The 20,532-nt window shown below is 30.2% G+C and overlaps 1 protein-coding gene across 1 annotated transcript; it reads left to right on the top strand.

Annotated features, from left to right (window-relative positions):
• Positions 1–14,914: 14,914 nt before the first annotated feature.
• On the top strand, positions 14,915–19,623 carry LOC113857884 (transcription factor bHLH157-like). The gene is made up of 11 exons (XM_027490154.1): positions 14,915–15,015; positions 15,113–15,202; positions 15,334–15,430; positions 15,522–15,563; positions 16,042–16,101; positions 17,038–17,104; positions 17,191–18,377; positions 18,535–18,636; positions 18,748–18,909; positions 18,976–19,101; positions 19,498–19,623. Exons 1-11 carry the CDS (start codon positions 14,915–14,917, stop codon positions 19,621–19,623), a joined length of 2,160 nt encoding a protein of 719 aa, XP_027345955.1.
• Positions 19,624–20,532: the final 909 nt, after the last annotated feature.

The following is a 20,532-nucleotide window of genomic DNA, read 5'->3' as shown; positions in this document are numbered from 1 at the left end:
GAATAACAGCATCGAGTACATGAATGATAGCTCAATATATCCAAAAACATTTATGAGCCTGCAATTGGTTTTCTATTTCGTTCCCATTATTCCCTCTCGTTAATCCCACATATCCATATGAATTTATATTCCGACTTTTCAAATTACAGAAGGTATCGGAAAAAATGGAAAGATAGCAGTATCAACCATTTTCCAATGATAATTTATTAAAATAAAATAAAAATTAATATTATTTTATTTTATCTAATATTTTTTTATGACATGTGTCAATACGTAGATAATATTGACCATATTGAAATGATAACTTATTAAAGTAATAATAAAAAATTATTATTATTTAAATAAAAATAATACTATTGCTGATATAACAAAAAAATACTAAATAAAAAATTAATGAATTTATGTATAATTATTATTACTTTTTTTTACAATATCAATGAATAATTTATATTATCTTAAATTATAAAGAATTTATGTATAATTTACGCTATCTTAAATTCACTTTCAATACGAATCTTTAAATTTAAGTATAAATTTAAATTTTTTTAATTCACAAATTAAAATATTTGTTTAATTATTAAATTATTTTTAACAATTTGCAATATAGTTGTATGATTTTTCTTCACCTTCTATATTTCTTATCATATGATACATGTATAACTGTGTTATCTGATATCCTAAATATTAATCTTATAAAAATAATTGTAATATCAAAATAAATTTTCTTTTACTAAATTTAATCTTTATCAATCAATTTTAGAATTTTTACAATAGAATTACGTGACTTGAGTTTTTCATTGTATCTAGGATATGTAGGAGTGGTAAATTCGTCAAGTCAAAATAAATTTTAATTTTTTTTTATAATATATCAATTAATATTTTAATAAATAATTTTTTTTTTAAAAATAAAATAGCAACAGTTATTATTAGAGGTTAAATAGATATTTTAAAATTAAAATAAATTTGTACAATTAAATTAAGATAATTATTATTTGAACAGACATTATAGGACGTTAATACTTTTCTTACACATAAATGATCTCAAATTCATTTTTTTATTTCAAAGAACATAACATTCTAAAAGTTTTTCCAAAGTTTTTCGTTAATAAATTTTGGTGGCGATTCCTCTAATATTTTTAGAATACATTTTTATTCAAAAAAGATGTTTTTCTTAAAACATTTTTGTTGTACTTTTACAACCTCTATTGCGACAGTGACTACCCCTTTATGTTATTGGAGTAAATATTTTTATAACCTCAACTTATTTTTTGTATGTCACACTAACGAGCAATGTGTGACGAAACTTTGCAATGATTTTTTTTTGAATTTGCATAATTAATTTACAACAAAATATGCTTTTGTTGTTAAGGTCAGAGTTAGCCTCTTCTCTATGCTTTACAAAATATTCAATCAAACATCATAATGACTTTTACAAGTGCAGTTATGAGTAGGTTTCTAGCACTTTTCAAAACTTTATTAATTACTTTTGAAAGATTCGTGGCTACGTGTGCATAACGTTGTCCTTCCTCATCATAAGACAATGCCCATTTCTCCTTAGATATGCAATCAATCCACCTTTTTATGTCTTCAAATTCATTGCAGAATATTGTCAATTTTTGCTGATATTACCTTTGGTGGTGTATATATAACCTACAAATGAATGTAAATAAAACATTAGTAATCCATGGCTTAACAATCAATTATGCCTAATAATATACATGATACATAAATACAAGATATACTTGATTTTATTAGGTCTTTCTTCAATGCTATATTTTTAAATTGGTGATTGAAGTTGCTAGCAATATGACAAATGCAATATACATGATACACATTTAGAGGTTATCATCCAATGTGTGGATTTGCCATTGCCTCTTTTATACTTTGATGCTGATTTGATATAAAAAAATTCTCAATTTATCAGTAACATGCAAACAAATTATTCCCAAAAAACATTCTCATGCTGACAGAGTTTCTCCTTCAACAATTGTAAAAGCTATTGGAAGAACATAATTATTTCTATCTTGAATTGTTGCAATGAGCAACATGTGGTGATACTTACCATATAAAAGTGTCTCATTGATAAAACTTTTTGGCAAGCGCACCAAATCGTTGAAGTTACAAAGATTATCGTGCACAGGAATAAGTGTTAAGTATCAAACCACAAGAATATTACTAGTTGGGTCACCAAAAACAGGGTATATATAGTAATACGAAATTAAACAAAGCATAATTGTAAAATTGAAAGTAAAGGTGCTGGAATTACAATTAATAAATAGACAAAAGTAAAACTTAATACAGAAAATAATTAACAGGACTGCAGAATGTAAATAACTCAAGTAGAGAAAATGAGTTTTTGCAAAGATTAATAAATGGGTTGAGATTAGAATCCCTTATATCTTGCCCCTTGCTTAAAATATACTTGTAACTCAAAATATAGTCAATCTAATGGTCATGTTATCTAAATTATCCAACTCCAATTCCTTGGTAATTGGTTCTAAAATGACTTTTAATCTCCTAATCCCTTAGGTAAACAAAAAATGTTCAACATTAAGGATAAAATCCATATGACCACATTATCATAAATTTTTATTCCTAGACAATTCATAATAAGCATTTTAACCCCAGTCCAAGAAAGTCCACAACTTTCCAGCAATGAACTCTTTTTCATCAACCCTATTCACATAGAACAGCGAAGCATTAAGTACATAATTAAAAAGTTAGACTAAAGCTTCTATCTTGAGTCACATACAATGCTTAGTTCATTGCAATGGGTAAAAGTATAAGTTCATCTTTACTCAACTCCAAGAGATTTAACAAGACATAATAGAAACGAAAAGAAACAAACTAAAATATATTGAAAAGATAAGAATCATGTTCAGCAGATAAACTTACAGCAAACGAAAATGAAAAAGCTATTGTTTCATTACAAAGTAAAGAAGAATGAAAAAAGGATGTCCATATCTTTCATCTAAATCCTAGTAATGAAAGGAAAGGAATGACCTAGCCAACATTTCCTGAAGAGGAATGTTCGAAAACCTAAAAATTCTGTCTTGGAAAACACAAAAAGACTAAAAACAAAAAGTTCCAAGACGCTGTCTTTTTCAGAAAATTCTACTTTCATAGATTCTGTCAGCATCGTGTCCCCACAAACGAAAGTTGATGTCCCCACAAAGTATGTCCTGCAGCTATTGCATCTTTTACTCTTTAAATCACAATTCCAAATTCCTTTTAATTCCTTCAAAAATGAAATGCCAAATATCAGAATATGACTATTCAATAAATTTTTAGCAATCACCATATTCCATTGAATTTTCTAATTAATTGCATTAACTAATAATTTTAATTCAATGAAACATGCTAAAAACCTTAAATTTTTCTCTGAGTCAATGACTCATCACAATCCCAAACTTAAATGTTTGCTTGTCCTCAAGCAAATTTTTTTCTTTTTTCAACATGAATAGCTAGTTCCCAGAAAAATTGACACAATTAAATCTCTGTTTTGAATTTCTCTTTTCATTCTGTTTTTGTTTTCTATTTTTTTATTTTCTTTTATTTTCTTTCCTTTTTTTTTGAAGTAAATTGAATGGTACTCAATTTGAATACTTACTAACTGCAGCAATTGACCAAAATGGCTCTCTCAACATATATAATCATACACCCATATACAATTTCCCAACCCCAAACTTAAAAGGATTGCTTGTCCTCAAGTAATTTCTAATAGAAACTCCAAACTTAGAATTTGCTAAGTTATCCAAATTAGTGCTCATGCTTTCTAAGTTATAAGGAGGGATAAGTGTTTGGGCATGTTTGGTGGTAGTGTAGAGGTGAGAGAAAATTTTGGCCAAGCTCAAAAGGGCTAGCAAGGGTTGAATGAAAGGTTGGCATTTTAGTTGAAGGTAGCTAAAAACAAAAATGGACTCAATCATTTTAGAACATAAATGCATGGGTAGAGGACAAAGAAAAGTGACAAATCATGCAAAGAATTTTAAAATCTAGCAGGCTTACTCTCATCAAGAAAAATTAAGTTCAATGCTTACCATGGCAATTTTTTGGAATTTAAAACAATCATGGTGGTCAGCAATGTTCAAAAATTGTGTAAATTCACAAACAATGTGGTGCACAACAGAGATGCAAGATTTATACAGTTAGTTAGGATCACATTTCAGAGAACAGAACAAAATTAGGGAGAGTAAAAAGAGACTCCCCTGTGTATATGAATTAAGCTGAGGTGTGGGGCTTGCCTCTTGCTTTCTTTGTTAAAAATACTTGGACTGTTCAGAATATAAATGACAACAAACACACACACACACACATATATATAAACTGCATAGAATTTTGCTGTGCAAATTGCAGGCTGCATAATGAAGAAAGAATTACTGAGCAAAACAGAATTTTGCAGCTACAAAAATGAAGCAATAGTTAAGAATGCATGCTGCACAAAATAGAATTTATAGCAATGAAAAATCCAAGTCTGATTGTTCAAAAAGAGAAGTGCAGCAAATGTATATAAGAATTAACAAAGGACCATAAAAGCATGTACAAATTGCATTTTATAACAAATTTATGCAGCAACAACACATGTACTTGCACTTACAAGACCCAGAAATTAAAAACATTGTGCATTCAAGTGCTGCAAAATTGTGATCACTCATGGTAAAAATAAATTGCATTAAAAAGGAAACCCATGGTGTGCTGAAAAATTGTGTAGCAGAATAAAATAAAAAATTAAGATGCATATGGCAACTGTGTATAATTTTTACAGCACTCAACCAAGATAAAAACTTGCTGAGACAAAATTACCACTAAAGAACAATGAATCTCAAAAATTCTAAATGAGAATTTGGTTACTCAGTATAAATTCCTAAATTTAGGCAAACCAAACTCTTCTACACACCTGATCACATCCAACACATGCCAAAAATTAACCCCACCACTCAGCCATGTCACTCTCCAAGCCAACAAAATAGGAAAAACTCCAAAAATACCAAATAACCCCACCACCAAATTTAGCAAAAAAACTTCAACATTTAAGGACCTTTTTGGACAAACTCAAAGCTGACTTGGAAGGCAGTAAAGAGGCTCAAACTAGACCAAGAAAAAAAAAGAGAAAGAGGAAATCAACACATCCTTGCAACCACACCCAAAAAGGCAAAGACTAAATCAAGGGAGGGGAGTATAGTTCATAAATTAGGGGAATACTTTTGCTAATTAGTTTTAAGTCAAGGGGACCTTTAACCCTTTATATTGAATGAAAATTTTGTGGGTATAATTGATATATGAAAACAAAATTTACTTGCACAAGAAAATCCAAGAAAAACGTTAAAAACAGCGAAAATAGAAAATTTTGCAGAACAATCTTAACCAACTGTAAGTGGGTATTTTGAGAAAATTTTATTGATGACTTTGCTTGTTATGTATTATTGTTATGATATTAGGCTGATTATATGTGAATCCATGCCTTGAAATTGATTGAGGGTTTTGTTAAAGTTTTCCGTTTATAATTAGGAGTTTTCTGTCAAAAATTGTCTACTATTTTTGTAAATATTCTTTTGATACATGATCTGAGTTCTAAGTTTTTGTTTGAGTTTTATATGGCATAAATACTCTAAAATTAGTAAAAATTTTGTGATTAGGCTTTGGTAGAACATAAAAATGAATTTTCATAAATTTTTAAGAAGATTTACAGTTCTGAGATAGTTATAACTGCTTTTGTGCTGATTTTTATTTTTTTTTAAATTTTTGAAAATCACAAAAATTTTCCTAAGATATTGGCTGGTATTATTATAATATTCTTGATATTTTGGATTTATCTTGACTTGAAATAATATTTTAAGTGTATTTTTAAAGATTTTGAATGAAAGGGCAAAAGGAAAATGATTTAAAAATAGAAAAATTACTAAGAAATAAGCTCTCAACTCTTGGACAGTTTTTGGAACCTTTGAAGTATAAGAATCATATGAATTTGACCAAAATATGGAATTAAATTTGAAGGATTGGACCTTTAAATGAGAAAATACTATAATTGGACCATAAATAGACTTCAAAAAGTTTAAAATAATTAATCACATGAGTAGTAGGACCAAAGGAATGTTTTTGACCATATTAAGACCTGGACAATGACTTAGAGGAAAAGGAAAAACGTGCTGGACAACCTGACTTCTTAAAGTTTTGGAAAAAGGACCTAATTGTAATTAATATAATGTAAAAGGACTAAACTGCAAATAATGTAACATATGAAAAAATCTTTGCAAAAATTTTTGTTAGTATTTTATTCATGTAGATAGTTAAATTTTGAAACTTTTCCTACTGGTTTTACTTTATTTGGATTTAAATTGTATTAGTTATGAGTTTTCTAAAATTCTGCTACATGAAAATAGTATTCTGGGGGTAGTATGCCTTGATTCAATTTGGTTTTAATATCTCTGTGTGGTGTTATTTTATCTCTATTTTTGTATAAAAATAAACTTATTAATGAAACTATTCTCACTGGTTTCACTTTATTTGGATTTAAAAAAAAATAGATATGAATTTTTGAATATTATGATGTGTGTAAATGATTCCTGAGAACAACTCACTTTAAGTTCCTTTATTCTTAAAATTCATGCATGATGTAATTTTAGTTATATTTTTGTACAAAACGATACTTCATGAGGAAATCATACTCACTGAGTTTACTTAAATTGGAGTTAAAACAAAATACTTATGATTTTCTAAATTTTCTGTTATATGAAACTAATGGATACTTCATGAGGAAATCATACTTACTGAGTTTACTTAAATTGGAGTTAAAACAAAATACTTATGATTTTCTAAATTTTCTGTTATATGAAACTAATGGTTTGTGCATATTGCTGAGAAACTTGATTTTGTTTTTAAGGATATATATGGCATTATTTTATTCATATTTTTATATGAAAATAGATACTATATGGAAAATATCCTCACTAGTTTGGTTAATTTTGGACTTAAAATAAAATATTTATGATTTTTATATTTAACTGATTCTAAGAAGTGAGTTAATGTGAGTAACAGAGAATAATTAGGACTATTTATGAGATATGAAAGTGATGAATTTCTACTTGTATTTTTCTGTGAAACTATATAAGAAAAGTGAAGGAATACCACTGATTTCAAGAATTTTGGTGGTGAATTGAATAACTTATGATATTTTATATATGCAGTTGCAAAATTATGCTAACCTGTGACATGTACTGATAAAATTAAAGCACGAATTAATGTATGTAAACAGTTTGAATTTGAAAGGATTTTTACTTTGAAATATACATATTACTAAGAATAATCTCACTGGTCTCATGTGTTTTGGAAGAGAATTGAATTTATTACAAATTTTACAATTTACTGGATTCTAAAAGTGGCATCATGTGAGCAGTAGAAAGAAACTAAGTTAAATGTTACTTTCTGTGTAAAAATTATTTATGTGCATATTTTTGTTGAAAAGTAGACACTTAAAGAAATAAAACCTAGGTGATTTCATGATTTTTGGATTTGTATTGAATTAGTTATGAATTTTACAAATTGATACATGAAATCTGAAAAAAAAATCCGAAAATAGCCATGTCCATAAAATGAATGATTCTCTTGTTTTAAGGGATGAATGATTATGATAGTGTGAATCCAATGGGCAGATTAATGGCTAGAATTCATTTTGTGATTATGAAACAATTCATAGGGACAGTGGTTGAAAACGCCAAGTACAGGCGAGGGGCAAATAGTGTTGGTTTTACCACAGGGGATAGTAAGGTACCCAAGTCCTATCAAGAGACCAAACCTAGCTAATTTGTGTCGCAGGCAGTAGGAAATATGCTAAACTATCCTAACAGGCACTAGAGTATACCAAAATTGGTTAGAGTATGAGCCGCTATGAGTGACCATAATAGAATTTGAGCATGGTTGCTTGGTTCCCTATTTGGGATGTTGTACCTATGGCACTATCTGAATTGTGAGCACAAAAATCCCAATCTTTAACCAAGAAAATTAAATGGACAATTAATTACTCTATGGAGGAAAGAAATAATACAAGTAAAATACTATGAGATGCTTATTTATAAGTTATGTAGTGGTTATCTTTATTCAGCAATTAATATTGTCTTATGAAATAATTTATGAATGATTTACTCACCCTTTCTTTGTTTGTGTCTATTAACTATGTTATGGATGCAGAATGAGTGCTAGGAGTATTCCTATTCTTGAGCAGAACATGACTTTTAGTATGGGATCAGGAATGTGGAACCATAATAATGCTAATCAAACTATTTTCTTTACAGGTTGTGTGATACTAACTATTACTACTATTAACAACCCCCATATTGCTCCCATAATTATGCAGAATCCTGTGATACTAACTATTACTACTATTAACAACCCCCATATTACCTGGGCCTTCATGCTGATCCTCCTCCAAATGGATTAGATGACTAAAAGAGAGATCTGCCCGAAAAGAAACAAAAATAGTCAAAAATGGGGTATATGTAAATTATGAGTGCTAGGATCTTTTCGTCTGACCTTCATTTTTCTTTAGTTTGTAACATACTTGAATAACCTAGGAAAAGTAAGAGGTCTGTATTATATTATCTACTGTTGAACAACAACTCCATATATATGTAGATGTGTATTATGTGTGGGATATATGCCTTCATTTATGTTTATTGAATAAGTTAAATTTATTAGAGTCTTTAAGTTGAACATAGTAATATAATAATTAGGATGAAACTGTTAATAATAACAGGGACGTCTCACTACATGTTAGGCAATATGGTTAAAAAAACCTTTATTGCTAAATTTGATTTTGTGGAGAGTATCTCTAGGCCTCTAACTATATATTGTGATAACTCTGTAGTAATTAGTTTCTCTCTCAATAATGAGCTCAAAGCGAACAAAACACTTTGAGACAAAGTTTATGATCGTGAGAGAGAAAATACAAAAGTTTAAAACTCGTGTTGAGTATATCCTTAGCTTATAGCGGTTGATCCCTTAACAAAAGGGATAGTTGTTAAAATTGTTGTTGATCATATAACTCATATAGGTGTAGTAAAGTCCTTTTGATATTTTGGATTAGTGGAGTTTATTCTCATATTTTGTTATGACCTCGTATTTGTAATGTTTTAAGACATTGATAATATTTGAGACATTGTTGTTCAAACAATAGTTATTGTTGTTGCTTTTGCCATATACATTTGTTTTATCTAGTTTAATTGTTATAATTATTATTGTATATGCATATACTGTGATGGCAAATTGTGGAGACATTTTGGACCCAATCTCAATCTTATTGTTGTAATAAGATTTATTGAATCTTATAAAGCATCTTGGGCGGATGCTGGGCCATTTTGTTGGAAAAATTACACATTGTTTATAGCTTGGCATGTCATTTTGTTATGCTTTCCCATTTATCCATATTCCATGTTGTTGTTGAGTCATTGGATATAGGTATCTTATAATGTATGATAGCACTACTTCTTTGAGTATGATTTTCTACATTATTAAGATACGTATAGTTTGTGTTGGCTTATTTTGGCATCTTGTTGTAGTCACATATTGTTGATTAATCTGAAATAATATGATGGTTTTGATTTATGTTGTCCAATTAGGAGACTGTTGAATATTTTATGTGTAGACTGACATAAATCAATTTTTGTTATAACTTTAATTTAATTCCAGATTAATTTGATGCCAAAATATTGAGTTATGTCATTTAGTCCATATTATAAATAATTATTGTTATTGAGCTTATTTGTAATAACTTTAAAGTTATTAGTGGATATGGTTTTATGATTATTATTATTGGGTTGAGTCATAGTGGGTAAGCTCGACCCATCTTGTTATTAACCAGAGAGGCCTCTGCTCCTAATTACTTCAGAGTAACTATTACCCCATTAAGACAGTGTATGTAGAGCATCTGAAAGGGTAATAGGAGGAGTTCTCTCTCTATTTTCTGGTTTTCTCTCGAACTCAAAAATGGACTTGGTAGCCTCAACTATTCCGGGTAATTCTAACACATAATCTTATTATAGTGTTTATTTATCACTTGTCATATTAAGAATTAGATTCTATTTTTCCTTCAGGTTGCACATAAATTTCAAGGTGAGTGTTGGTAATAAATCAATACAGGCCTTAATTGCTTCAACCATCGACTACATTCCATCTACTCATATTCGTAGTATATAAATTTACCAGAAAAACATAACATTGAATTATAAGATCTACTCCAACACAAACTCAATTACATGTGAATTTTTCCTTGTTACCCACCACAACTTTCAATAGTGGGGTTAGGTCACTTTAATTCATAAAAATTAAGCCACTCTTTGTTGGATGAAATTATGAATACTCTCACCATCCACAAGCACTTGGACTTGATACTGAGACATTTGGCCTATTATCTTCAATATTTCTAGGGCTTCTATTCGCTAGACTAAGGTCCCCTTCAAGGTTGGGCTTAGGTGTCACAACACCCTAATCTAATAACAACAATTCAATTGAGATGTGCTATCAAACGGAGGGTTGTCTTCTTCTTCTTGAAAAATGAGCATAAAAAATTTTGCTTTACATCAATGTTTGTTAGCAAGTATACTAGTCAATATATATATATATATATATATATATATATATATATATATTAAAAAAAAGATTCTCATATTGAGTTCTCAAAATATTATTCCACATATATTGTTTCTAATTACTGAGAACATCATAATTTAATTGCTTGAACTAAAATAATGTGCAATAAAATAAGAGGAATTATATAAAGGTTTAAAATAAGAAGATTAATTGAAAGAGAAAAAGAATGCAACGTAACTTTTGACACAAAAACTATTCTAGATAAACTTTGGCATATATTTTCACTTTACACCTTTTTATATTTACTTTTAACTTCAATCCTAGTTTTCCTATGATTGTCAATCACTTATACTAAAACTATTAATACTCAATGGTCATGCAATATTAATATTATTTTTTATAAACTTACACCTCTAGTGGTCATGTAAGAAAAAAAAGGGCCAAAACATACAAAATTCTAAGTTTGTTAATTTAACAATCTATTGAAAGTAAAATTAAGTTTGGTCCATTTAATTCTTTATCCCATATTATCTTATAAGTCTATTAACTATAAGTGGTATGATGGCCTATAATGCAATCAATTATTATATATTAAGAGTGATCAATTCCAAACATACAAATATAACCACACTAAAAAAAAACCAATTGAAAAGGAAACTACAAGGATTATTAAACCAAAAGATCATATAAATTGTGCAAAGGATTCACGGTAACCCAAACTATGAATTTAGCTACTTATAATGAAATAGGAAAAGAAAATAATCCATGTTCATTTAAAAAGAAAACACAAACTAAAGAAATCTCAAAGGAAAATAAATGAAGATAATTTTTGTTCCAAAAAAGGTTTTTTCGATCACTTGTTTAGACTTTGGAAAGGTATCATTTATCTTTACCAATGATCTCCACTTCCCCAAAAGTCATCAAAAGTCGGCTAAGAAAAGGTTCTCAAGTTACAGACTTTGGTTGTCCTTAAATAGGGTTCTCTAGCCCTTAAAAGTCTCTCAATTAGTTACACTAGGAGATAAATACCACCATGCATGACCACAAAGTACTTCTAAACTAACATATTAACCAATATCGTGCTTCTTGTTAAGCGCGACCCTACTTTCAATCAAATTGCAACCAAAGAGTGGTGAGCAAAAAAGGCCAAAGAGGAGGAGACCTACATTTATGCATCCTGTGAATGTCTCAGACATTCTCTTCATGAAGTCAGGCTAACCCAACTACTTGAGACAAGGTGGTGGATTCTTGTGCCATCACTTCATGTTTGATATTGAGTTTGAGTCCAAAAATTAAACTATTCAAAAGGAATGATGGGAGTAATCCCACAATGCGATTAACAAGGGCTTTTAAATCGCTTAAATAGGAGGAAATAGAAGTAATCTGATCGGGGCAAAATTTGCTTGTAAAGCTTGAAGAGGTTCCACGAATGGATTTGGCCATTTCTTTGCATCCAGTGGAACTAGGCAAGTGTTGCACCATCCTTGTAAAATGAAGCCACAATATACATTCCTCCTCATGTGTTTGGTGATAGTAAAAAAACCGTGTGATCTTAAAGATCCATCTAAGACGATTCTATGGGATCGTGAACTTTTTGCTCTTCTTGTATAAGGCCTAAATTATTATTATCAACAAGGCCCATATCAGAATTTGTATTGGACATAACATTTGACATATGTCCTTATTTTGAAAGAGTAAGACGTTCATAATAATTAATTCCGTTTTTATTAATAAATTTTTATTTAAAATATTTATTATATTTTATGTGATAAATATTCTTTAAATAAAAGTTTATCATTTTTAATTACTTAAAATCAGCTGTAGGATTAAGATTTTTCTAATTAATAAATGAAAAAGTCTAGCAGAACATTTGGCTGCCATTGACTTGCCTCTCAGCAGCCATGATCGATGAAGTGTATGCTGGCTCGAGGAGACAAATTTATGCGCCTTTGCTTGCTTAGAAATTAGAAAGAAACGATTTCGTTCGTTAAACTAGGAACAATCAATAAGGTGGGAAAACTTGCGTATTGTAATAATCACATATCAACTTTTATCTTCCTTGTCTTTTTCTGACACATACACCTAACGCCCCAGAGAAAAGAAAATAAACTTGTTGGTTATAAGCACAGGAGATGATGATCAAAGAGTTGAAGTCCAGAGACCATAAGATTTTCGATTGATGCTAGCCAAAAAGCAAAAGTAACATGAATGTGTTCTAAAATGACTCTGAATGAACCTCAATCATGCTTAACAAGCATCTTCGATTTGCGTATGTCGATTAATGGCCCCATAAATCTCCTCATATATTATATATTATAGATATTAGGTAAAATCTTCATATACCCTTTATAATTGAAACTATTTGATACTTTCTCTTATACGTAACCATAGTCATCATTAATTTTATGTCTACTAATAGTAAAATAATAGTAGAATTAGTAGTTTAATTTAAAAAAATGTCTACAAATAAATCATAATCATTGATTTAAAAATATATAAAATATTCTCTTAAATTTATAGGTATTATAGCAATCACCTAGATATTATACTTATAAAATAAGGAAGTAAATGGTCCTTGGAAACAGTAGGGGCATGATAAGGGAAAGTTGAGATGGACCCAACTTTGCTTCTTTATTGGCTTCTTGCCCTAGCAATGATGGGATTCTCGAAGAGGAGCATAAAAGGCTAATTGGAGAGTGTGATGTTGTCATGCATTCCTTGTTTTGTGGTACCATAGTTTTGAAGTAGAAGAGTGAGGAAGTAATAAAAGGGATAGAAGATGAGGTAGTAGCAACTAGCATGTCAAGATTCTCATACCAAAAAGAATATGTTATGATGTAATGGGACCCCATGCATGCATATGTTTCTCATGCAATAGTTTGGGCCTCTGCACAAAAATCAACGTCTTTGCTTCTGTTATACGATGAATAATGAATTGTCTTCTTCCCTCAGCTTCTTATACTTTTACCTTGGATACCCAATATGCAATTCGATCTATATGTTGTGCTCTAATATTATTGCAACCGATTCTAGATTTTTAGTAACTAAAAAGCAGAATAATAATCTTGCACCGGTCACATAAAACTAGGGGGCGTTTGGTGGGAGATTCTTATAAGTTCTTTTAGGAATCTTAAGTCGAAAATGTAAAATTCTTTTTAAAAATTAGAAAATTAACATTTTTAAAAATATTTTTTAACTAATTTTCTTTAAAAATTTATTTTCATAGAAGAAGTAAAAATCAAAGATTCCCATAAAGGTAGAATATCTTTTATAATAAAATATATAATTATATCTCTTAATATTTTGAAAATTTAAACTTAATTTATGTTATTTCTCTATTTTATCATTATTGATTCAAAATTTGTATTGTTAAAATTAATTAACTTAGGTAATATATATATATATATATATATATATATATAATAAAGGTAGATTAATTAATTAGGCAATGTTTTATATATGATTTTAAAAAGTATTATTATACATTATAACAAATTATTATTATAAGGTAAACAATTTTTAATAATATAATTATTTTAGAATTAATTGGTTATTACACTAACTATTATTACAATTGAACGTATTTGTTGTAATTTAATATTAATTAATTGACTTTAACTAATTTATAATTTTAGATTTAAATAATTATATGGTCTTTATATGTAACTCAAATTTGTAAATTAGTCTATACATATAAAAAATTTATAAATTAATTTTCATACGTATATTTATTTTTAATTTAATATTTGTTATTAAATTTAAAGTAAATGATATTAAATAAATAAAAAATTAAATTAAAAATAAATATAATAAAAAAATTAAGACTAACTTACAAGTAAATTAATAAATTAATTTTTGTATATAAAAAATTTGTAAATTAATTTTCACACGATATTTAATTTCATTTTAGTCTAATTATTTTTAATTTAATCTTTACTTATTTAACGTTATTTATTTTAAATTTAATAGTAGAGGTTAAATCAAAAATAAATTTTAATATAATGTCTTATCTAAACCATAATTTTGTATTGATACGAAGAAGAAATATTCGCTATTAACTTTTTAAATGAATGCGAAATTGCGAATATCTGCTCTCGGGAACAAGTAGAAGCAAGGTGAGGGTATTGCACTTCTCAAAAGATCAATAAAAAAACATAGGAACAAGGAAACAAATGAATGAAGTGAAAAGCTAAAGAAGCCAAACCCAACAATAACGTTTGATTGTGCTCAGAACTGCAAGGTTGTTGGCACAAATTTAGGTTCTTTTAAGAACAAGAACAGTCACATTCACAGACAGATACATGGTTAGCAATTTGATTAGTGGCAAATGCAAATGGCAATGACTGAGCCTCAATGGAACACGCTCACGACGCTTTGTTCTGAAAATGGCTGGTCTTACGTCATATTCTGGCGCATTCATCCACAAAATTCCTTGTAAGCCTTTTCTTTTTTGTTTTTCCCTATGTTAACCATGTCTTTTTTCTTTTACATATAGATTTTCGATATGAGAATGATCACGCATTTCCTGCAGGTTGTTGAGCGTGGAAAATGTATATTATGGAGATCAATTGGGAGAAGAGATTGTCAACACGCTTCCAAAGGTTCACTTGATGGGCGAAGGGTACACTCATATTTTCTTTTTTTTCTATTTTGGATGAGATAAAGTGCAAATTTGAAATTTTAAACTTAAATGCATATTATATATGCCAATGGAAGACAAATGGGCTGATTTTGTTGTTATGTACCGTGTAGATTTGTTGGTCAAGCTGCTTTGACCGGCAAGCACAGATGGGTGCACTCAGATGCTCCAACTGAAGAATTGAGTGTGACTGGGTTGCACATTTTTGAGGTAATATTTTTTACTGTTTAATTGAAACCATTTCAACTTCTCATCTGTTTTTGTTTTTATTTTTAATTGATAATTTCCTTTCTTTCTGTAGGATGATTCTTGCTTGTATCAACAGTTCTCTTCTGGGATAAAGGTACCATAAGCACCAAGAAGGGAATTGTTTTTGATAATTGAACCTCCATGCCTTAAGAGTTTTTCATAGGCAAATGCTAACTAGCGTTTATAAATTTGTTGACATCAGTTCTTGGTCTAGTTTCATACAACTAAAAAAAGGTAACTTTTTATTTGAAAAGACATTATTTTTTACATAAAAAATATGAAAGTGTATTTTAGAAATGTAAAATCAGCCCTAAGGGCTGGTATTGACATTTTCTTTTCTCCTATGATTTCTAATGCACTCTTAACATGAATTTCAATATTTTATTTTATTCTTTAACTAGTGCAAAGGACCCCTTTTTCATAGACTCTCTTCCCATAATTTCCTTGGTTAAAGATACCATGGTAGTTTGTAATGTGTCTCAATAAAATACCATGTAAAATATACTTATTTAATTGTCTTTCCTCTTCAAAGTCCTAAACATTGTACATTGAGCTACTATTCTGATTTGCAGACAGTTGCGGTGATATCTGTTAAACCATGCAGAGTGGTACAATGTGGATCCAAAGAGAAGGTTAGTATCACAATTCACAAAAGTGCTTAAAGTTTATGTCATGGTGCATAAATGGATTTGAATGGACATCTTTTATCAAGATAAGTATTAGGGTATGTGCACAAACTTTAAATTGATGGATAAGAAAGTACTATAAAGAGGTTTATTTATATCTGACATTTAATGCAACAAGCATGCTTTCAGATAAGGATTCGCTTTAAAAAGTGTTGTAAATCTGCCATTTAATACAGGGAGCATTCTCAGGATGGTTTTATATAAAGAAAATGAATAATTATTAAAGCAGAGGCTGAGAATCTTAAATCTGCTTTTGTGTATTCAAATTTACTTATTCATATGGCTTTTGGTACTCTCAAAATTCATTGTATCCTTTAAAATCTTTTCAATTTATTACCTTTTTAAGCTTGTTAGTCTTCCAACAACATTTCATCTTGAAGACTAAGACGTAGAAAATTATACTCTTGTTTCAAGAACAGAAGGAGTATTCTAGAATCTAGGACAATTAGGTAAACCAGAAACACTGAAAACAACATTAGCATGGTGATGTTGTTCCCTATCTTTTTTATTCACTTGTGTTATTATCGGATGTCAGTCTGTGCCATGTTTTCATTTGTTTCATTTCTATGCATTGTGATTTTGCATGAAGAAATATTCCTCTGGAATAGCATTTCCATAGACCATATGAAAGCTTCAACTTGGAAATTCTACCGGAGTCAGCTGTTCCTAAATTAGGATGTTAGTTGGCATGCACACTTCACTTTAGCTATTTCATTATTAATTTATATGGTGACATGCCTTCTAAATTACCAGTAACTCATGTTATCTCTCAATTTTGTTTCCATCATAGCCACTAGTTATCTTTTGAATGATACATTAAAATGTTGGTTTATACCACCAATGCCTAAGTGCTAATGGATTATGATAATTTCATTGTTGCAGATTTTGGAGAGATTGGAATTTGTGGAAAAGACACAACGGTTGCTGATGGGGATACAAGATGATGAAGGTATTCTTGATGTACTGTCAAATACAGTTCTATCTTTGGACTCTGAAAGTTATGATCTAAATGGTTGTTGGCTTCCATTTGTTCAGAAAAATTATATGGTTGGAGTCTCAAATATGTTGACGGTGATAACTCCAAAATGTTTTTGGGAATGACATACTCCTCTGCAAGTCTTGATGATTCCTCCCCAATCATGGATAAGAATCTCAAAGAAGGGATGATTCCCATCCATGGATATTCCTCTCATCTTGGTGACCAACAGACATCTACCATAGCAGCTCACATACTCTCCTCGGATAAGGATAATACCAATTCTTCTATCACCAACTTAATTGCTAAAAATCCCAGTTTTGGGACATGGAGTGGTGAAGTTTCATCATTGGAGTCACTGGGGAAGCAACTGGTATCTGAAATAAGGACTCAAGATGTTGAAGATGTGCACGGCAAAATGGAAAATGCATTTTCTTGTGACAAACTTGCAGTTCAGGATTCAGAATTGACCTCATTATATAGTATGCATGGACTGTTAGGCACATTTCAAGACCAAATAGGAAATTCACCGGGTATCCAACATTCTGCTCAATCTAGTATTGTAACAGATAGTTTAAGTATGGTACATGAACTATCCAAGGACTTACAGCCAGTTGATATGTTAGAAGAACTTTTCAAGTTCTTCTCCATGGATGATCTCTGCCAATTGTTAGCTCCTTCTCCAGAGCACAGCATTTATGGAACCGTGACTGCATTGGATAAGTCACTAGAACTTAATCCTACATCTTTTGGTGTGGTTAGTAGTAGTGGTGCCCTTGATGATGAAGTTCCAGTCACATGTCAAGCTCCTCATAGTTCCCTCATAACTGCAGCAAACTTGGACGGTCAAGAAACATCTACATTTATGCATAGTTCTGGAAACAGTGCCTTGGACAGCATGGGAATTGATTTGAGCTGTGACCAAGCTGAGGATTGGTGGGGCAGTATGAGTACTGCTGCCACTGACACTGCTTTCTCTGATTGCATAGGTGGTTCAAGGAAAAGATTATTCTCGGAATTAGGAATTGAAGAGCTTTTGAATGGTTCCAATTTTGAAGATCAATTATCAACCAATAGGAAGAGGGTTGTTCCAGCACATGAGCAGCCTCAAAAGTCAGTGGAACACAATAAGGTGACAAGGAAGAGGGCTAGGCCAGGGGAAACAACTCGACCGAGACCTAAAGATCGTCAGCAAATTCAAGACCGTATTGAAGAATTGAGAGGGATCATCCCGAATGGTGGAAAGGTAAATGTACCTTTGTAAGTCCTTCTGTTAACTAGCAATTTTATTTTTATTTTTCATTTGGAACAAATTTAATTAGAATCTTAACTGCTGAAATTTTTGCTGCTAGACTATGATTTAGTCATTGACATGTTGACATATGTTTGTGCTGATGTAACAGTGTAGCATTGATCATCTGTTAGACCGAACCATCAGATACATGCTCTTCTTACAAAGCATCACAAAGTACGCAGATAAGCTATATGAACCCAATGAGCCTAAGGTAGTTGATTAAACCTTTTTCCACTACTAGCAAAAAGGAAAAGAAAATTCAGCATTCTGTTCTTCATTATCATCGCTAACAATTAAATATCGGTTTTATTTGCATCTTTAGCTAATTGAGCCCAAAAATGAAGAGGTTCTAAAAGATAGTAGCATGGGAGGTAGGAAAAAATGTGATGGTGGTATTACATGGGCATTTGAAGTAGGAGGTCAAACAATGGTATGCCCAATTATAGTTGAGGACATGGGTCCACCTGGCCAAATGCTTATAGAGGTAAGAAAATGAGTGCTATTCTTTTGATTTGATGACAGTATATTCATTGGCATTACTTGGTTGTAGATGCTTTGGGAAGAGCAGGGTTCCCTCCTTGAGATGGTGGACATCATTGGGGGCTTTGGGTTGAATATATTGAAGGGAAAGATGGAAATCAGGGAGAAAAAAATATGGGCACGCTTTATTGTTGAGGTAAATTTTGTTTAGAGTTCAAATATAATTCTACCAACATTAATTGAGTGCAATTCTCTCTCTCATTGTAAAATTTTTTCATTAAATCATACGATTATATGTTTAAATACTTATGGTTGTTTAGCAGAATTATATATTTTTAAGATCATTCATGGACTCACATAACAGTTAAATTAGGACAGTATCTACTGAAACGTAACTTTTTAATCTATATTACACTTTATTTACTATCATTGTGACTTCTAAACAAAGGTTTCCCTTCAAAAACTTTCAAGAACAATAGAGTAGTGTTTTTACAGCTTTTCAGCTTAATTAATTGCAAACTTCATCTTGAACAGACATGTGACGAGGATAGATGTATTTTTTTCCCTCTTTCATCTTCTACAGAAAACATAGACACCTAGAGTGGATTCAGCTAATAAGCATTGTAACATTAGTGATGCTGGTTTTTCCTCAATGAGCAATTATGGGAAAACAGACATGCCACTACTACCCATTGTCATGACAGAGACACTTGGATGATTGTCAATTACTTGCTTGCTAAGATGGGTGTTTTGAAAATAAAATACCAGGGAAGAAGCATGACCAGCATGAAGATATAATTATTTAAATAATTATATATGTGATTCTAGTGGATACACTTGGGAAAATAGGGCAGGGTGGTCTTTATGCCCATGTAAATGATGAAATGTGATTATGATATAGTAATTCGACATTGTAATGGATTGGACCAGATAATTTCACTTAGGCTAACCACAAATTCTTCCCCCTAGTCAGTGTTTTATGCTGGCTCTTCTATGATGTAACACGAATGGAAAATAGAAGGTTGATTGTGTCGAAATTGCTAGGTGACATGTTTCTTGTTATTATGTTGTTTCTTCTGTCATGTTTCTTGAACTAGCTTTGAAAGGAAAGAAAATATGAAAAAAGATATATTTTCTTTTGTTTGGTTGGAGAGAAATTTTGACTTTCAGAAATAAAAATTCAAAATTTTCTCTCCACTCATTTTCTTACACATGAAACAAGGGTTGAGTTAGAAAACTTGAATTTCTATCCATCCCAAGTTAAAACAAGCAATTTGTCACAATTTGTCACCTGATGGCTTTGTATGTTACAGATTATGCAACCGATTGATGCATCTGCAAAGAAGTTTATGAATCTATTTATATCTCATTCATAAAATTAAAATAATCAGTCAAATATTACTCTTGTTATAATTATTTAAATAAACTCTTTAATACATGCTTCATTAGTATAAATATTTTATTTATTATATCCAAATTCTTATATAAATAAAAAGATATTAGTGTGAAAACATAACATTTAATATTATTTTACATTTTAACAGGAATGAGTAAATAAAATAAAATTTTATCTTCTATCTTCTATCTGGATAAATAAATAGTAGTTTGGAGTGATAACTGGTCTCTC

This window comes from Abrus precatorius, unplaced genomic scaffold (genome assembly GCF_003935025.1).
Source record: "Abrus precatorius isolate BTA unplaced genomic scaffold, Abrus_2018 Scaffold1, whole genome shotgun sequence".
In the NCBI taxonomy this organism is placed as follows: Eukaryota; Viridiplantae; Streptophyta; class Magnoliopsida; order Fabales; family Fabaceae; genus Abrus; species Abrus precatorius.
Note: the sequence above shows the minus strand (reverse complement) of the source record. Positions and strands in the feature narration are given on the sequence as shown.